General features: G+C 37.8%; 1 protein-coding gene across 2 annotated transcripts in view; it reads left to right on the forward strand.

The window, feature by feature from the left end:
- LOC123678275 (adhesion G protein-coupled receptor E3-like) overlaps positions 1-19,940 on the forward strand; it is a 193,417-nt gene that overhangs the window by 153,964 nt on the left and 19,513 nt on the right. For both annotated transcript variants that reach the window (XM_045615244.1, XM_045615245.1), the window contains exon 6: positions 10,857-11,043. In XM_045615244.1, coding sequence (XP_045471200.1) covers positions 10,857-11,043 — 187 coding nt within the window. The remainder of the gene's footprint in view (positions 1-10,856; positions 11,044-19,940) is intronic.

Here is a 19,940-nt window from a genome sequence, read left to right on the forward strand (position 1 = left end):
GGTTCAAGTCTTTCTCCCCGACGTCACCAAACCCTTCTTCGGCCATCATGTGCACCCAAAGAGAATCAAGATTCATCTGAAAAGACGACCTGATGCCATTCCAATGTTGACGTTCTCTGCATCACTGTAATCGTTGCCGGCGATGCTCAACCATCAGAGGTAAAACAAGATAATGCTGCGGTCCAAAAAACCTTATCCGGCGGTAAACCTTTCGGACAGTTACAGCGTGGCCTTGTTCTTCTAACCAGTCATCAGCCATAGACGAAGTTATCGCAAATCGGTCTCTAATGGCCATAAGTCTTAGACGTCGATCTTGAACATCATTTGTGCCCCTTTTACGTCCGGTGCCTACTCTTCTTCGATTTAGGGCATTATCAAACCACGCTTGACAACATCTCATAACAGTAGTTGGATTTCTGTTCGCACGGTTAGCGATTTCTCGAAATGACAACCCCGCTCCCTGTAGGCCAATAGTTCCGCGTACACGTGCTCTAGGCATTTTGATAAAAACTGAACATCGACTTTGGATCTCCTCGAACAGCTGGTTTGTTGTAAAATTTAAAAAACTTCCAGAAAACGACTACAATATTTAAGTAACAAAAATTGTTTATATGAAAAAACCTTCACGATTTTTTTCTCCAAATTTCAGTTATTTACTCCTTGCTATACAATATATGTTTAACCAAAAAAAATTAAAATTCAAACAGCTCCTTCTAGGTATTGGAGTTCTTTTGTCAGTTAGTATATAAATATTGATTATATGAGACCTATTCGGCGAGCATCCACCAGAAGTAGACTAATCTGTATCTGAATATTTGATGGAACAACTTCAACAACTCTAATTTCAGCAGCCTCCTCTCGCAGCGATTCCCAAATTCGAGTACCAGACGAAATTGCACAACTTCCTGCCCTCCGTTACATGATCGCGGCAATCTGCTCGTGTTGTGGGAGTAAATATTTTAATATGAGGGCGGATATCTGTTGCCTTCCGGTCCCGCAAAGCACCCTCCCATCGGCCGCGAACGTTTCGACTTTTTCGCCGTTCTTCCGGCCAAAAAACCACAGAACTAATTACACCGATTTATCCGGGATTCGAGATAGGAACTCCTAATGCGCGAAAAATATGAATTTTGCGAGCCGCGCTTTATATCTTCTCTGCCCTTCGTGAAAGTTTTATAGACTGCGAAGATCTCTGCGGAAAATGTTTTCCCTGCATTGCGATAAGGATTGATTTATTTCCAGTATGTTTACAAGAGGGGTTTGAGTTCAAAAAGCGTAAGGGAAGTGACCGAATGCGGGAATTTGAAAATGAAGGTGAAATAGATGAGCTTTCCACCTAAGATTAGGTACCTGAATTTGAAGGGTGTTTTTTTAGAGCTATAGAACTTTAAATTGCAATAAAACAACGATGGATTATTCAAGTGACATAAATTTCATTTATCCGCAAGATAATCGTGTGGCATTACATTTTGAATATGATTTCTGGCATATGACCGCCACGGCTGGCTCGGATGTAGTCCAATCTGGACGTCCAATTTTCGATGACTTTTTCCAACATTTGTGGCCGTATATCGGCAATAACACGGCGAATGTTGTCTTCCAAATGGTCAAGGGTTTGTGGCTTATCCGCATAGACCAATGACTTTACAAAGCCCCACAGAAAGTAGTCTAGCGGTGTTAAATCACAAGATCTTGGACGCCAATTCACAGGTCCCAAAACGTGAAATTGGCGGTCACCAAACGTCTTTCAATAAATCGATTGTGGCACGAGCTGTGTGACATGTTGCGCTGTCTTGTTGGAACCACAGCTCCTGGACATCATGGTTGTTCAATTCAGGAATGAAAAAGTTAGTAATCATGGCTTTATAACGATCACCATTGACTGTAACGTTCTGGCCATCATCGTTTTTGAAGAAGTACGGACCAATGATTCCACCAGCCCATAAAGCGCACCATACAGTAAGTTTTTCTGGATGTAACGGTGTTTCGACATACAGTTGAGGATTAGCTTCACTACAAATGCGGCAGTTTTGTTTGTTGACGCAGCCATTCAACCAGAAGTGCGCTTCATCGCTAAACAAAATAAAATGGACGTAGTGCGCGATACGTATTCCGCACAGAACCATTATTTTCGAAATAAAATTGCACTATTTGCAAGCGTTGTTCAGACGTGAGTCTATTCATGATGAATTGCCAAGCAAAACCGAGAATGAATCATTTGACAGCTGTTAAATCGGTCGCCATCTTGAACAGTAATGCCAAATTAAAGTTATATACCTCGAAAAAAACACCCTATATTATTATCATGAGGGCCCATACACACATCGTCTCAAGCCTTACCCCCCTATCACCTCTCAACTTGTTGAATGTAACATTTTTGTGTTAGGAATCTCCACTATCTTATCACTCAAATGAAAACAATGAACAAGCAAAAAATATTTCTTATTCGGGATAATACAGGTGTATTCGAAGTAAGTCAGTTTTTAGGGAATTACGAGAATTGTAATATTGAGAATATTCCGTGGAAAATACCGGGACATCCAATTTCTCAGTTTGGCCAGGCAAGTATAGTAGCTCTACATCAAGAAGTTTTGTCGAACCACCAGATTGTGCAACGTTTGAGTTTGCCACGGATTTCAGTAAGGCGCATAGTAGCCCTTTTCCTGGAAACCGGCAGCGTTGCCCGGAGATCGGTACATAGTCGACCCAGAGTAACATCTGCAAGGGAAGACCATTATTTCGCAAATTTTACTCGAAGGAATCGAACGGTATCTGTAACAGCCCTTCGAACTCAGTTTTTGAAGACCTAGAGACGGGTAGTCTCAACCAGTACCATAAGGAGACGGTTGCACTCCTCAAATTCAAGGGCAAGAAGACCTTTAAGTGTACCTCGACTATCACCTGGACATAGATCTACCTGTCGGCAATGGGCATAACACCACCATGACTGGCTTTCACTAAAATGGCGCAACGTATTTTTGGGACGTGTCACCATTCAGTTCACGATGGATAGTGGACGAGAAAGGGTTTGGAGAGGTCCAGGCAGACTAGAGCGACTCAATTTCGTCCGGGAAGTTGTGCCCTTTCAAGGCGGCTCAATAATATGCTGGGGGGTATAATGTTTGGTCGACGTACACCCCTTATTATCGTTGAACGAACAATGACTGGTATCATATACGTGAAAAACATCATTGTACCAATCATTGCTCCTCTGCACAACGAATTTGGAGATGATTTAATTTATCACCCCCACCACAATGCACACTAAGGAATCAAAACATTCTTCAAGAGAACAATATCCAGAGAATGAACTGGTCAGATATGAAACCAATTGAACTGGTATGGGATTACTTAGTAAGAGTAATATCCAATCGCCAAAACCAAACTTCAACTCTTCAGGAATTGAGTTTAGCCCTTCAGGAAGATTGGAACGATATACCTTGAAAATATCATTGATGACTTGATTCGTGGTATGTCTAGGCGTATTGGGCAGGACAATTTTGACGAAACCATCTTAGCAGAAAAGAGTTTCATCACTTAACACAATTCTCCGGTAAAAATTATCATCTTCGGCCACTTCCAAATCAGCTCAATCAGAAAAATGCGATGTAAACGATGGGCATTTATCTTTTATTCTTGCACGAGCTTTATTTTATGTACACGTAAAATGATCCACGTAGTCGAAGGACAAAGGCCAACATGTTGAGAACGGCAACGTATAGACATTTCGAAATCTTCTTCAACAATTCGCGCTACAGCAGAAATATTCTTTTCGGTACCCACATTTCTTTGTCTTTTGATGGTTTTGAATCGAGAAGAGTAACATTAGCGCGAAAACAATCAATAACTGCATGAATTGCTTCCTCACTAGGCCGATTTTGTTGATCGTAAAATAATCGAACTGCTCTATGAAGAGATTTATCTTTTTCAAAGTGAACTTCCATGATTTGGAAGCGTTGTTTCAGCGTTAAACGATTTATGATATATTGCCAAACCTTACCGAACAGAAATGTCAACACAGTTTGACATTCTCAACTGTCAAACCACAGACAACAATCAACTTTTCATGCAGCTAAAAAAACATCCGTTACTTCAATAGAAATTAATATCTGAATCAATTTCACAAATGTAGCATATCAAGAACGTTTCAATCTAGTTCACAAATCGGCAACAGTGCATGGTAGCCTAGATGAACATCATTTGCCCTCTGTTCTATCTCCATCCCTAAAATACCCTCGTAAAATTTAACGGTGTGAGACTGTTCTAATATTGTACTACATCTCTGTAATGAGCACCCTTGGCGGCATTATTCAAATCGTTCAGTCAAATGGATATGGCCTAGGTTATGTTGGTATGCAACCCAAAATACTTCATCGCTCAACTAACCATAACTGGGGTAATCAGTGTTGGACCACCTCGTTATTGGATATTTATTGGATACGATCTATATACATTTGATGCGGTGAAAGATTTATGCTCTATATTATCTTTGAATTTGAAATGCAACAGGAAACTATGGCCTAATCTTGTGATTTGACCAAGGCATTCGACTGCATGGTTTATGAAATATTCTTGGAAAAGCTTGAATAGTGGCCCTATTTTTATTAAAATCGTACTTGTAGAACCATATGCAGATCACATCGCACAATATGGGTAATAGCCCAATTGCCCCAATAACAACTGTAGCTCTTGGTATTCCACAAGGATCGATAATGGGTCTTCTAATTTTCTTCATCTTCACCGATGACCTTCCTATGAATGTTAACTACCATACCGTGTTATCCGCAGATGATAATCAGATAATCTTTGTTTCTTCTTTTAAATTCTTACAAAGGAGTTGAACAAAAAAAGGAGAAAGGCACTTCCCAAAATTCATCGAAATATACATCTATCTAGTTCATCTAATGAATGTTACGAATTCCTTGACCTTAATTCACAGTCGATGTTGATTCTCTCAACTTGTTTTGGAGTATTCTTTCCATGAATATTTTATTAGTTTCTCTTCGTCTTTGCCTGACAGAGGGTTTCATTTCGAACTTCATAAGAAATTCAAGTTCCTGTCAGATGAGTAAACCGAAGGTTAGCTGAATATTTAAAATTCAGAGATAACAATTCCTTAATCCTTATTGGAGTTATTCGTGTGACTTTTTTGTGCCAATATATCTTCCATTTCAAATCTATTAGATTGAGAAGTGATAAGAGGAAAACATAAAAATTGATCAGGAATTAATGAAACACAGTCGATCTTATTTTTTATTATGTCATTCACACGAGAAAACAAATGCAGATTTCATTTTCTGAACTCAAATTATGTTTTTTTTTCCGATGACTATTGGTTCTGAAACTCAGAACCTACTGAGTGTTCAAACAAGTTGCGTAAAATATTGACTAGAACTATGCATGATCAAACTGTGAATTCTTTCAAAACTAGAAATTAAATTCAAAACGAAATGACGTAATCATTTTGGAGAACGAAAACTGTGGATCTATTCACTTCAGAGCTGAAATAAGAATTAATGATTGAATTTTTGATGAAATTCAAACCTATTTCAATTCACAGCACAGTATTCGAAGAGGAGTTTGAAAATAAATTTTGGAAATGAAGCCCTTCAATTTCTATATATTTTTCATAGCTATCAACAAGAGGTTATTTATTGTTCTTCTAATCATATCGAGATTGTCTTTTACATCTGCGGAAGCTCCTTTCAATGGCATATATCTTATCTTTCAAATGACCCCACAGAAAATAAACAAGAGTAGTTAAATTCGGTGACCTTGATGGCCATGCCACAGGGCCACTGTTCCATGAATTGAACTAAATAGGTTTAATTTTTCTCAAAGATACAATTTTCAATACTTATTTTTGCTGTAAAGCCATAAGATTCACATTCTACATTTTCTGAGATCGTTACGTCATTTTGTTTCGAAATCAATTTCTAGTTTCAAAAGAATTCACATGCATCCTTCTAACTGATATTTTACGCAGCGTGTCAAGATACTCAGTAGGTGTTGAGGGTTTCAGAATGAAGAAAAGTTGATCAGAAAGCTACAAAATTAAAAATTTCAGCTAATAACATCAAATATTGTCATGAAAGGAATAAAAACAGATCCGTATTTTGAATAGGTTACATAAAACATGAGTTCTTTCGATTGCTATTCTTTTAAAGGAAGTGTGCCATTCAAAGTAAAAATTGAACTCATTAGACTGAATAATGTATTTTTTTATGGCATGAACGACGTTCCTCTTAAACATGTGAAAAATATAAATCAAATAATTTGACAACTTTGTGTCTAATCCTTCACAATAATATATCTGTATGATATATTCAGTTTATTTTTGTCTTGGAATATATTCCAATTCTAAAAATGACAAATTTAATAATCAACCAAAAGAAAAATTCAAAATGACTAAAACTGTACAAATTGAGCAAACGGTTAATAAATTGAACAACTAAATTAACATAAAGACAGACGTACGTTTCGGAATTTTTGTATTTAATAATACAATTTTTCCTCATCAGTGCCTTATAGTTCAACGGAATTATTAAATTTACAAACTTACCACGTGTATATCTACCTCAACAAAATTGCAAATGAGACTACAAACTAACTAAACGTATTGGTTGCTATGGTGAGGATTCACAGAACAAGCCATTACCTAAGGTAGTCATAGATTTCTTCATTGTTATTCTTTTTGAAATACATATACAAATGGACATTTACAATTGAATAAACAATTTCAGAAATTTTAAATTTATCAATTGGTTGATACTGACTCTCTAGTCAATAAATGATCACATCAAATTATAAAAGTTTAACGAGTCTTCTTGATGAAGGATATTTAATATAAATCAAATAATTAAAAATAAATTAAATTATTTGATTTATATTAAATATCCTTCATCAAGAAGACTCGTTAAACTTTTATAATGTGAAAAATATATATAAAGGGTGTTTTTTTCGAGGTATATAACTTTAAGTTGGCATTACTGTTCAAGATGGCGACCTATTTAACAGCTGTCAAGTGATTTATTCTCAGTTTGGTTTGTTAATTCATCATGAATAGACTCACGCCTGAACAACGCTTGCAAATAGTACAATTTTATTTCGAAATTAATGGTTCTATGCGGAATACGTATCGCGCACTACGTCCATTTTATTTTGTTTAGCGATGAAGCGCACTTCTGGTTGAATGGCTACAGCAACAAACAGAACTGCCGCATTTAGAGTGAGGCTAATCCTCAAGTGTATGTTGAAACACCGTTACATCCAGAAAAACTGACTGTTTGGTGCGCTTTATGGGCTGGTGGAATCATTGGTCCGTACTTCTTCAAAAACGATGATGGCCAGAACGTTACAGTCAATGGTGATCGGTATAGAGCCATGATTACTAACTTTTTTATTCCTGAATTGAACAACCATGATGTCCAGGAGCTGAGGTTCCAACAAGACGGCGCAACATGTCACACAGCTCGTGCCACAATCGATTTATTGAAAGACACGTTTGGTGACCGCCTAATTTCACGTTTTGGACCCGTGAATCGGCCTCCAAGATCTTGAGATTTAACACCGCAAGACTACTTTCTGTGGGGCTATGTAAAGTCATTGGTATATGCGGATAAGCCACAAACCCTTGACCATTTGGAAGACAACAATCGCCGTGTTATTGCCGATATACGGCCACAAATGTTGGAAAAAGTCATCGAAAATTGGACGTCCAGATTGGACTACATCCGAGCCAGCCGTGGCGGTCGTATGCCAGAAATCATATTTAAAATGTAATGCCACAATATTATCTTGCGGATAAATAAAATTCATGTCAATCGAATAATCCATCGTTGTTTTATTGCAATTTAAAGTTCTATAGCTCTAAAAAAAAACAACCTTTATATATATATTTTGAAGTCTAAACGAAAAGAACTCGATAATCTGAGTACTGCCCTTGAAATTACATGAAACGTTTTGAAGGATTTTATGTAGTGAAAAAACCCAAAAAACAAATTTCAAACAAAATCGGACGGCTGATTCCCAAGTTATGGATATAAGAAATTCAAACCAATTGTCATGAATCACCCTGTATCTCCAAAACTAACAGTCCTAGGATACCCAACAAACTATGTTTCTGAAAGGTCTAGATGACTTCATCCCTAGGCTGTGGCCAACCTCTCATGTTACATCATGTTGATCAAACATTCATCAGACGTGCTCTGATATTGTTTCATCAAATATGTGTTAAGGACCAACAGGCATCTTTTCAGATTCATAAATCAAGGAACATCTGCTACATCTCACGTTCGCTGATCTCTCGTAACCCTGGCCCCAAGAGGCATAAATTATGGAACTCTGAAACAGGGAGCCGAAAAAAATGAGAGATAACAATGGCTACGTTGATATAATCCTGTATATCCTGTATAATACAACAGACCAGATCCAGAGAATAAGGCTTTGGGCTGTTTAATCAGCTCGAATTGCTGAAATCCAACACAGCATTGATTATTATTGGTGTACCACGAAACATACAGAGTGTGAGGTCAAATTGTCTTCAAAGGATGAAAAAGAAATTGAATAAGTTTATTGAAATATTGATTATGAGGTAGTGTGGAATAAAAAAAAATACCTTGAAGAGTAAACTCTCCATTTCTGTATTTTTTTTTGGGTTCGGATACAATATTTCACAAGGAACTTCAGAATAATACTAACTGACAAAGAAACTGCAACACCAAGTAGGAGCTGTTCAAATTTTAATTTTTTTTTTGTGAAAAATAGATAGTATAGCAAGGAGGAAATTATTGAAATTTTGAGAAAAAAAGGGTTCACAATTTTTTTTGAATAATAATGTAGGCTTGGTTAATCGATCATCTAGAGGTATGATTCGATTACTTGGCCTTTCTTTTTTTTCTCCGTGACTTTGTTGGATTTGTAATAATTAAACTCTTTTCAATTATTTACATCTATTTACAAAGCCACACTTATACAGTACAAACTCAGTATTGAGAAGATCCTAATTACGTCTTAATTACAAGTTTCTCACTACGGTACTGAATTTTGTCTTTAACTCGTTTTTTGATTACTCGAAACGTCTTCGTTAATCACGTCTTCGTCGTACTTCAAGTTTTCGGTCGTCTCGTCTCTAACTCGTCTTAATTTAGTCCGCGAACCGTCTTTTCGTCTTACGTCTTAAGTTGACCGACCGAACTTGACTCATCTTCGGCTTAAGTTGAACTGTACCGTGTGTACCCGTCTTCGGTTTAATTTTGAACTGTGCTCTCTGCCGATTGGAACTACCCTCTCTCGAATATAGACCTCCCTTCTCTCGGTTTGACAACACCCTTAGGGGAAGGTACCATTCCCTAGTCCAATAAGAGCTTTTGCCGTACCGCCCCCAAAGATCTTCGCGGATTCCTGGAAATCGAATATTCTAGAAGGGCTAGAACCTGATAAACAGATTTATCACATCTGGTACAACCGTCTTGTTCTAGAACTTTCCCAACCCCAGTAAGTCTCTTAAGATTTACAACCGACATGACACATCTTCGACACCCCGAAGAATAACACATCCTTTTTAGAGTATATGTACAATAACAATTCGTTCCCTGTGAATCAATCGAAACTGTCATGCCCTCGACACTAGAAGAAACTAATAGGTCTCCAAGCATCCGGTTGACCATCGCAATTATTTACTGGGGTTGGGAAAGTTCGAGAACAACACGGTTGTACCAGATGTGTTACACCTGTGTATCAGGTACTAGTCCTTCGAGAATATTCGATTTCCAGGAATCCGCGAAGATCTTTGTGAGCGGTACGGCAAAATTCTTATTGGACTAGGGGATGGTACTTTCCCTAAGGGTTTGGTCAAGCCGAGAGAAGGGAGGTCGATATTCGAGACAGGGTAAGTTCCAATCGGCAGAGAGCACAGTTCAAATTAAGCCGAAAACGGGTACAGTTCAACTTAAGCCGAAGACGAGTCAAGTTTGGTCGGTCAACTTAAGACGTACGACGTAAAGACGGTTCGCGGACTAGATAAGGACGAGTCGCGAACAAGTTAAAGACGAGACGACCGAAAACTTGAAGTACGACGAAGACGTGATAATCGAAGACGTTTCGAGTAATTAACACTCGAGCAAAAGACGAAATTCAGTACCGTAGTGAGAAACTTGTAATTAAGACGTAATTGAGATATTCTCAATATTGAGTTTGTACTGTATAAGTGTGGCTTTGTAAATAGATGTAAATAATTCAAAAGAATCTAATTATTACGAATCCAACAAAGGCACGGAGAAAAAGACGAAAGGCCAGGTAATCGAATCATACCTCTAGACGATCGATTAACCAAGCCTACAGTAATAGTAATAAGAAATAGTCAACAACGAAAAAAGAAAAAAACTAAAATTGTAGGAAATTGAAATCTTAGAAATGAACAAGAATAGAATTCAAAAAATTAGTTTTTCTAGTATGTTTAAATGGGCATCCCAGATTAATAAAATTTTGAATAAGTAGGGCGCCATTGTTCAGGATGTTCAAGGTGAGAATGACTTCCTAGGATTCATGATGTTACCGCTCAATACACTTCTAAAAAATGTTCCACTTTGTTCCTGTCTTCGTGAGCTTTATACAGAAATAGCGCTACCTGTTTTGATGTATATATTACATAGGCAAGTCATGGCCCTTATTCAAGTAATAATGTGACCTGATATTATGGCGCAAGATTGAAACTATCCGGCAGCACTATGAGATATGAATTTGCCTCTCGTCTGCGTTTCCAATAACTTCAGAACCCTTTGTTCAAAGGAGATTCAGGAGAACATTATTAACTTCAGATAAAATAATTGTGCATTTCATTTGATTATTTTTTTCAGGTTTCTGGATAATAATACATTTTACGTCTGTTACCTTATACCAAGTGGAATATGCTTGTTATGCACTTTATGGTACATGATTTGTGCCATAATCGCAGTATATAGAGCAGTTACGATTCAACTAGACAGGAAAGTGAGGAGTAAGATGCTGAAGAAGAGAAGAATGCAGATATTCCTTTTCTTCAAGGTGAGAAATTTACCATTACAATCTTAATATAATATGACGAAGTATGAAAGAAAGAAAGTCTATTTCTGTTTTCTTTCACATTTCTGGCGTAGAGGAATTAGAAATAGTAATTTATCAAGATAGATATCTCAACATATCAATCATTACAAAAAAATATTATGCCACACTATTAACTACCGCTTCAAAAAACTCGCTGGAAAATATGAATTTCGATTGTTCAGTACAATCCTGTCCATCTAGCTAGAAATAGCAAAATCGATATACTTATTCAACTATGGTCATGTTTGCGAACTATATCATTATCTCACGATTTGTCATACTTGGACATGACCTTCGGAACAATTGCTTGATAAGAACAAACTTGAGGGAGAACCTCTCGACTCTAGGGGTTTTCTCTCGCTTCCCTTCCATTTTTTCCCTGCTTCATATTATTCGCATGAATTTCCAGGATTTGAAGTGGAAGCGAATCACGTGTTGAGAATAAAAACTTTTTTGAGCGTTCGACTCCGATCCAATCGAAATTGTTGCTTCGATCGGAATGAAAATTTGCATTTGTAGAACGGTAATTTTAAGCCTCTTGCAAAACTTCATGTTCATAGTGTCATCAGGACCGAAGAACATTGAAGAAGAATATCGATTTCAATCAATCAATTCACGAATGTCATTATATATAGAGGCCATAGAGTAATAAACATAGATAGAGGGAGTATACGCAATTTTTACATGTCCCCAACATGGTTAGATTACGTGTCGGATTGTGATTTATTTTCAAATCTACAATTTTATATATTATATTGAATAAAATATATTTATTTGAATAATTCCCGATTAAATATGCAAATTTGATTATTTGGAATCCGATATTTTTCGTAATTTCAATTTCAATAAGCAATATATTTATTATTTTCTGTATCTACCTGCTGAAATCCAAGGTTTAGCAGTTTTCGTTCTAGTGTCATCGCGGTTGTTTCACATTGTTTGGCGAGCTTGCAGTTTGATTTCTGAATTTCTGATATAATTAGGTTTTTATTTCAATATATTTTGAGTATATATCCAACGTTGATTCACTATGGGACATAAGTAGTGCCTTCTTTGTGGAGAAACTCACGAATTGAGTGAAATATCGTATCACTGATATGTTTTCATTTCCGAGCGCTTCATGTCAAATTTGATAGTGCATGTTGGGGACAAAATTTGCTCACTCTATCTTTCATTATTATTATTATTTATTGATAATAAGAGAGAAGGCAAAATCCTATACATCTCAGGTACGAATAAATTCAAAGAAATACATTGCTAGTGTGCGAGGAGTTCAAAACAATACAATTAAAAAGAGAAGGCAGGAAGAGAAAAAAACAAAAAATTAACATTGTAAATCACTATACAGACAAGTGATGATCAAAAAGGTTTTTGAAAGTGTTAGTAGACAGGACCAGCGTACTCTAGTATGGACCTTATATAGGTTGTGTAAAGTAATTCACAGGTCTCCACTGAGCACCAATCGCTTGATGAGATATATGAGTCTATTAGCTTTGCTCACTAGACAATCAATATGTTGAGACCAACTGAGGTCGTTAGAAACCACAACACCAAGATCGCTTTGGGAACTTGTAACTCGCACCAATTGCCCATTAATGAAGTACTGGTGGCCAGGGTTTCCTCTCCCCAAGTGCATAATATCACATTTTTCAATATTCAAAGGCAAAAGCCACCTTTTCGACCATTCGATTATGCGATCCAAATCCTGCTGCAAATTAACACTTGAAGAGACATCAGCGAAGATCTTAAAGTCATCGGCGTACGAAGACTAACGGCAGACCAAGCCCATCGGCAAATCAGCCATGTAAGCCAGGAATAGGATTGGACCGAGGACAGATCCTTGAGGCACGCCACTACCAACTGCGAAACTGAAACTGGCGATCCTGAAAAAAAGATTCTATCCATCGTAGGAGTCCACCCCTGACACCAAAATGTTCGTGCTTGTGGAGAAGTCTTCTATGCGGCACACGATCAAATGCACTCGAGAAATCTAAATGTGCAACATCCATCGGGATATTTCGATCCACTGATCTAGTCCACTCATCAATACACCTCAGCAAGGCGGTTATGACTGACCTCCTCGGGAGAAAACCATGCTGATCGCCAGGAATAATGCTGTTTTGCTCAAAGAACGATAATAGCCTCAAACTGACCAACCGCTCGCCAATCTTACCAATAATAGGAAGCAGGCTTATAGGTCTATAATTTGAAGTATCAAGCTTGTCCCCTTTTTGATACACTGGAGTCACCTTGGCACATTTCTATACTGTAGGCAGCTTTATAGAATCAAAAGATATATTAACTAGTCTGGTAATAGGATCAGTTAGAGACTCAGCACAGTTTTTTAGGATGCTAGCAGGAATGTTGTCAGGACCTGGTGCAGAGGTGATCAAGTGATCTTAGAATGTCATTAATTTCTGTGGGACTGAATCTGATACGATCGAGAATTTGGTGTCATATTGGTGCTTCAACATCAGGAATTAGTTCGTCAGGTTCCGATGTGTATGTTGAAGTGAAATATCTGGCAAAAGAGTTGGCACATTCCAGAGAATCAGAGCAAATCACACCGACATGTCATATCATGTCACATCTATGTTTATTACTCTGAGATAGAGGCTATTCAAAATGAAATCTTTTATTGTAAAATTATATTAGTCAGAAAATCATATCAATATTAAGAATTGATAAAGTAACTTAAGGAACCCAATTCCTCATGCGGGTCCCCCAACATCACATTATCATTTGAATAATTCAATACCTGCAACAAAAGAATTTCATTCAATTTCTTGCTCCACCTCTTCGTCACAACATCAAATATATCAGCAATAGACATTCGCATAAAATTTTCCCGTTTTCAATTAAAATCAGCAAACCAATGGAAAATGAAATATGGTAAATCGATCCTTTCACGTCACTTCCATAATTAATGCAATTTTCGAATGTTACCCCTTCGTTCCAATCTGCCAATACAACAGTTCATCCCTCATTGGTAATTTAAATTTTATCTAGGTTGGCCATGGCAATTCGCTTCTTGCACAAACACAATATTATCCTACGTGACAGTATCTGATTACAGGTTCCACAAAAGGATTTGATAACTTGTGTGTATAGTTCTCTGTTAAAAGGAGAATCCATTAGTGCTTTAGAATTTAAGATGTAATGAAACACCAGTATTGCTGATAGAAATTGTTTTGTCCAATTTATCATGACGTTTTCACGCAATACACTGGTATCTCACAAATACACTTTCGATCTTGTTATTTCAATGCTGAATAGAGGAGATGCTGAGACTTTAAAAACTTCAAAATTTTACCATTGTTTCATTCGTTGTGAAGCATATAGCACTTCACTACATTCAGGTGAAAAAAATAGCAACAAGTTGATATTTGGTAAATTTTGAAATCTCATAGTTTTATTATTTTAGCTCAATTTTCAAAAATATTTATTCTTTAGTTGAATGTTGGCTCATAAATAACTATACACGGTTGATTAGAAGTTTGTTATTAATCCCTAATTCTGAAACTTCCCGTGGAATATATAGTGCCCTAAAAGCCATGGACCACAAGACAAAATGTTGAAATGATATATTTTTCAAATGGGACACCCCATATATTTCTACATATTGCAATACAGATGAAAATTACCATTCCATATAGCATACTTGATATTTTTCAGATGTCATGTTTGAAATCCCAATAATTGGACGGCTCGGTCGACTGACATAACGTCTATGGATTTTGACCTTTGTGAGAGATTAAATAATACAGGGTGAACTTAGAACTTCTTTCTTTTTTGCAGTCATGCTATTAGCCTTTTACTGCTCCATCTCAATATAATTCACCTCTGGTGAGCTGTTTTGATCTGCTCTAGCAGGTGGCAATATGCCACTCAGAAAGTTTGTGTAATCATTACACAATCTCTGTGCCAGTAAAGGTTTGGCTTTAACACACACTTCCTAGGGAAGTGCCATCTTCGGTCGTTTGTGTTTTCTAGGAGCTTTTACATCGTAGTCGCAAGCGTTCCTCATAAGAGGGTTTGCGTGATTTTCCATTTAATGTCTTCAGGCTCAGATCTTTTGGATGGTCGTCTAGGAATGGTATTTGCAGGTCTTCATGTATCCGTACGTTGCTGACAAACCAAGGTGCATTTACGCCTCGTCTTAGGATCGTATTCTGCACGACTTGAAGTCTCTGCAGATGCATCTTTGCGGCGTATCACCAAGCCGGACATGTGTAAGACATGACCGGCCGGATGGTGGACTTATGAAGAAGAAGCTTGTTGGAAAGAGACATTTTGCTGCTTTTGCAAAGTAGCGGTTGCAACGCTGCTAATATGCTAATATGCTAATATTGGAGACAGCAGAGATCCTTGCAGAACTCCGACTGAAAGAGACCTGAAGACAATACTCCGTCAACTCTTGTTCTAAACTTATTTATTTATTTATTTATTTATATACGGACAAGCCATTTTACATATTAAACTTGCGAGAATGCAGGTAAGAATCTAAAAGTTGGACCATGGAGAGAAGGAAACCTGCCGCAAGCAGTTTGTATTGCAGTACCTTGTGCCATACGCTTTGGCTACATTCAGGAACACAGCTCCTGTGACTTTGTTTACGGTTATATCCATCCGTGGTTTGTTCCACTACTCGGAGCACTTGTTGCACAGTGGAATGTTGGCTTTGGAAACCGAACTGTTCCAACTGCATGATCTTCTTTTCTTCCGTTATTGTTTTCAATCTTTTCAGAATGACCGCTTTCGTAATCTTCCCTATGCACGAGAGAAGACTGATCGGACGGTAGTTCTGCGGAAATTTAGCATCTTTGCCAGCCTTGTGGATTGAAACCACGTTGGTTTTCTTTCATTCCTTCGGAAAGTACCTTAGTCGTAGCGTAGCATTGACTATATTTATCAGTGCTACTGAGGTTTTTCGAGGGAGGTTTCGCAACATCAAGTAGTGATGCCGTCCGGTCCTGGTGCCGTTTTCACTTTACTCGACATAATATTGTTCTGGATTTCCTGAACGGTTGCGAAACCAATAGCTTCCGTTGATTCATTTTCAGGTCTCTTCTCACTTTGCGGTAGTATCAAATCAAGCAATAAATATCTAAAACCAAGTCAAGTCAAGCTCAAGTTTGTAATTTTTCACGAGCTTGGTTATCAAGTCAAGTAGTTGGTTAAAATGTCAAGCTACTTAGCTTGATGAATCCCCAGTAGGGATCTTTTCTGATCAAAAATCACTCGCTTCACCGACATTAAATCCACAACATTTCACCTTCACGTCGGTTCTTTATGTTCCCAATTCGAATCCACAATCCAATATGGATAAATCTGCCGATCCTACCGTTCATCTCTCATTAGAAATTCCAATTTTATCTAGACTGGCCATTACGATTCGCTACCACACACGGACAATAATACCCCACGTAACAATATCTGGTCGCGCGTTTCCACAAGAGCATATCTGGAAATGCATTGTGGAAGTTGTCCGGATAGGATTCCGTTGTCAATCAGAACTCCAAACGGGGGATACAAGCCGTAATCTACGTCAAATTGGTCGGGCTTTGGATGTAATTGGGTGTGAAATTTAATTTCGAACACTCGTCCACGAGCGGATGAAACTTGGAACGACTCGTTGTACACAATAAGCGATTGTAATAATGGACCATAATCGATTTGTTGAACGCTGTTGGACATTATGCTGCTGTTCTTAACCGATGTTGTACTACCATTTTTTCTACCCATATTGTATTAGGTGTACAGGGTGGGCAAATAAGCGAGGTAAGCGGCTATATCTCAGGATCCACTCATCGTTGAGACTTGCGGTAAAAATTTTTACCACTAAAGTGTACGAGAAAACACACTGGAAATTGTTTTGAAGTTCATACCTCTACCGCTAGGGGGCGTAATGGCTATCGTCGAGTAGAAAAATGAATTTTACTCGAAAATGTTTCATTTAAAGTTGAAGAAAAAATATCATCACTGTAATCCTTGGAGATTTCTCTATCTTTTTGAATTGTCACTTTCGATTGTACGACATCAAATAAGAGTAGGGGAAAGGCAGAAATTTGACTGATTGAAATGCCCGTAACTTCAGTTTGGCATAACATTTTTGAGCAGATTAGGTTTCATCTAAAAGATAATATCTTGTTGATTGATGACAAAATATACTCATGATAATTTTGTTTTTGCTGCTTTCGATAGGGGGCGCTAAGTTAGAAGTTTTGTTCATTTTACTCCGAAATTTCAAAAGTAATGATGAGATTTTCTTAAGAGAAACAGAAGTTCCATCAAATTTGCATGAAAAACCTGCAGGTCGCAAAGCGATAGTTTCAGGCGTTCTGGAGTTGTGGCCGAAAAAAGATATTCTTCAACTGATGCACTGAAAAACTAAATTGTGTCTACTTTCGGCCATAACTCCAGAACGCCTCAAGCTATCGCTTTGCGACCCTTTGGGTTTTTCATGCAAATTTGATGGGATTTCTGTTTTTTGTCAGAACCTAAAGACACAATTTGGATTTTCGCAGTGCATCAGTTGAAGAATAGCTTTTTTCGGTTATAACTCCAGAACGCCTGAAACTATCGCTTCGGTTGTTTATGCAAATTTGATGGTACTTGTTTAGATTCTGTTCTTTTTCTTCTTGATAGTGCCAATATGTTTTCGGATATTGAAGATCATTCTGGCTATTGTGACTTTGTTTACAGGTTTGTAGGTTTATATTCAGACTACGATAAGATCTCTAATGAAGGCGATGACGTCAAGGCGATCAAGGCTTGAAAATTTATTCAAATATCAGAAGTCATTAACGCTAAGCGTAGACACGTGTTTCGGGCTTTAGGCCCTCATCAGTACGCTGGAAAAGGAATGAGCAAGATTTGGTGAAAAACAGCAAACAAACGGAGACCACAAAAAGTCAGTCACTCATTTATGGTTTCAGTAGGCAGGCCCTATGGGCTACAGGGCAACAACCACCGTACTGATGAGGGCCTAAACCCAGAAACACGTGTCTACGGTTAGCGCTTCTCCTTACGGAAGGTGTTCTTAAACTTTTCCTTCGATTTCAATTCCCCTCATTATTTCATTTTTGTCAGATGTCTGTATTGGTCTATCCGGTGCTTTCCTCATCTCAGCTTCCATATTTGCGGGAAAAATTTCATTTCGGAATGATGTTCCTGTTAAACTTATGTCGACTCATATTACCAAGCTACAGATCGGCCATCTTTCATCTTATAAAAGATGTATCTACACTGCGCAAAAAAATTAACGCACATTCTGAAAATCTCAACTTTAATGAAAGTTAACTCTACATTGAATGCAAGAAAAAATTCAGGATCTCACCGAAGCTTATGTGAAAGAAGAGAAATAAACAATTTTCAAAATACTGGAATGCTGATAAGTGATTTAATACTTGGTATTTCCACCCCTTGCGTTAATTACAGCTCGGCAACGACGGTTCATACTCAAAATGAATGATCTCAAAATGTTCTAATCTAATCCTTCTCAGATTTCTCTGAGTTGGATTCCTAAGTCATTAAGAGTAGCTGGATGATTTTCTGAACTTCTCAGCCTTCTATTGAGGTTGTCCCAAACCTGATCAATCGGATTGAGATCTGGACTTCTTGCTGGCCATTCCATTCGAGAGACTTCAACCTCTTCAAGGTACTCCTGAATGTTCCTTATATATCTATCAGCATTCATAGCTCCATTATCAACGACCACTAGGTCTGTGCGAGCAGTCAAAGATATTCCACCCCATACCATAATCGATCCTCCCCCGAAACCAGTAGTATTCAGGAAATTGCACTGAGCATATCTTTCATGTGGACGTCTGTATACAAAGGAACGTCGATCACGAGGGTAGAGGCAGAATCTAGACTAATCTGTAAAGAGAACTCTTTCCCAATCAGCCTCTTCCCAATGGATATGCTCTCTCGCAAAATCCAAACGCGCCCTTCGATGGGCTGGGGTAGGAGCTGGGCCTCTTGTAGCGACACGAGGCCTTAAATCATATTCTCTGAGGCGATTTCTTATTGTCTGAGTGCTAATTTGCACCCCATGAGTTTGCTCAAGCTGATTTTGAAGGAGGCAAGCGGTTGCAAACCGTTGTCTCAACGAAGAAACTCTCAAGTAACGTTCTTGAATGGCAGTTGTTACCCGTGGTCTACCCTGTCCTGGTCTTCGGACATTCATACCTGTCTCCCTGAATCGCTGCAACATTCTGGACGCACTTGTATGGGAAACTCCAAACCTTTCTGCAATTCTTGTGTATGACCACCCTTCTTCTCGCAAAACTACCGCTTGGGCACATTCGTTTTGGGTCGAATTGCGTGTTTCGCGTTGCATAGCGATAGAGTGTAGAAAATCAAACGAAAGAAAAACTATTGATCACTAGAATTGATCGAGAACAACTGATTTCAGAATGGAGCCAATACATTCAAAATCTGATAATCTCATCTATTTTTATTCCTTCTGGGAAAAAACATCTGTATTGAAGAAAAACGTTGAAAGTGGAAGAATTATTCATGCATATGCATAATTCTGATAAAAATAATTATCATTGAGAACACCTTCAGTTGTAGAATAAATTTGAGATTTCCATAATGTGCGTTAATGCGCAGTGTATTATGTATTATGTTGAGTGTGGTGGAGTTTCTTATTTATAATTTCTTTATATATGAGTGTCAGGATATGGTTTTGACGGCAATAAACAAGCCATTAAACTTACAAAAAAAAACTAAGAGCAATACCCGCTTGGCCTGAAACTTTCTGTGGTCTTCATTCTTCCCAATGTAAAAAATCCGAATTTTTTCGAGAGATTGAATATCCTCATTGATATTCCTACGGGAATAATTTCAAA

This window comes from Harmonia axyridis, chromosome 4 (assembly GCF_914767665.1).
Source record: "Harmonia axyridis chromosome 4, icHarAxyr1.1, whole genome shotgun sequence".
Lineage (NCBI taxonomy): Eukaryota > Metazoa > Arthropoda > Insecta > Coleoptera > Coccinellidae > Harmonia > Harmonia axyridis.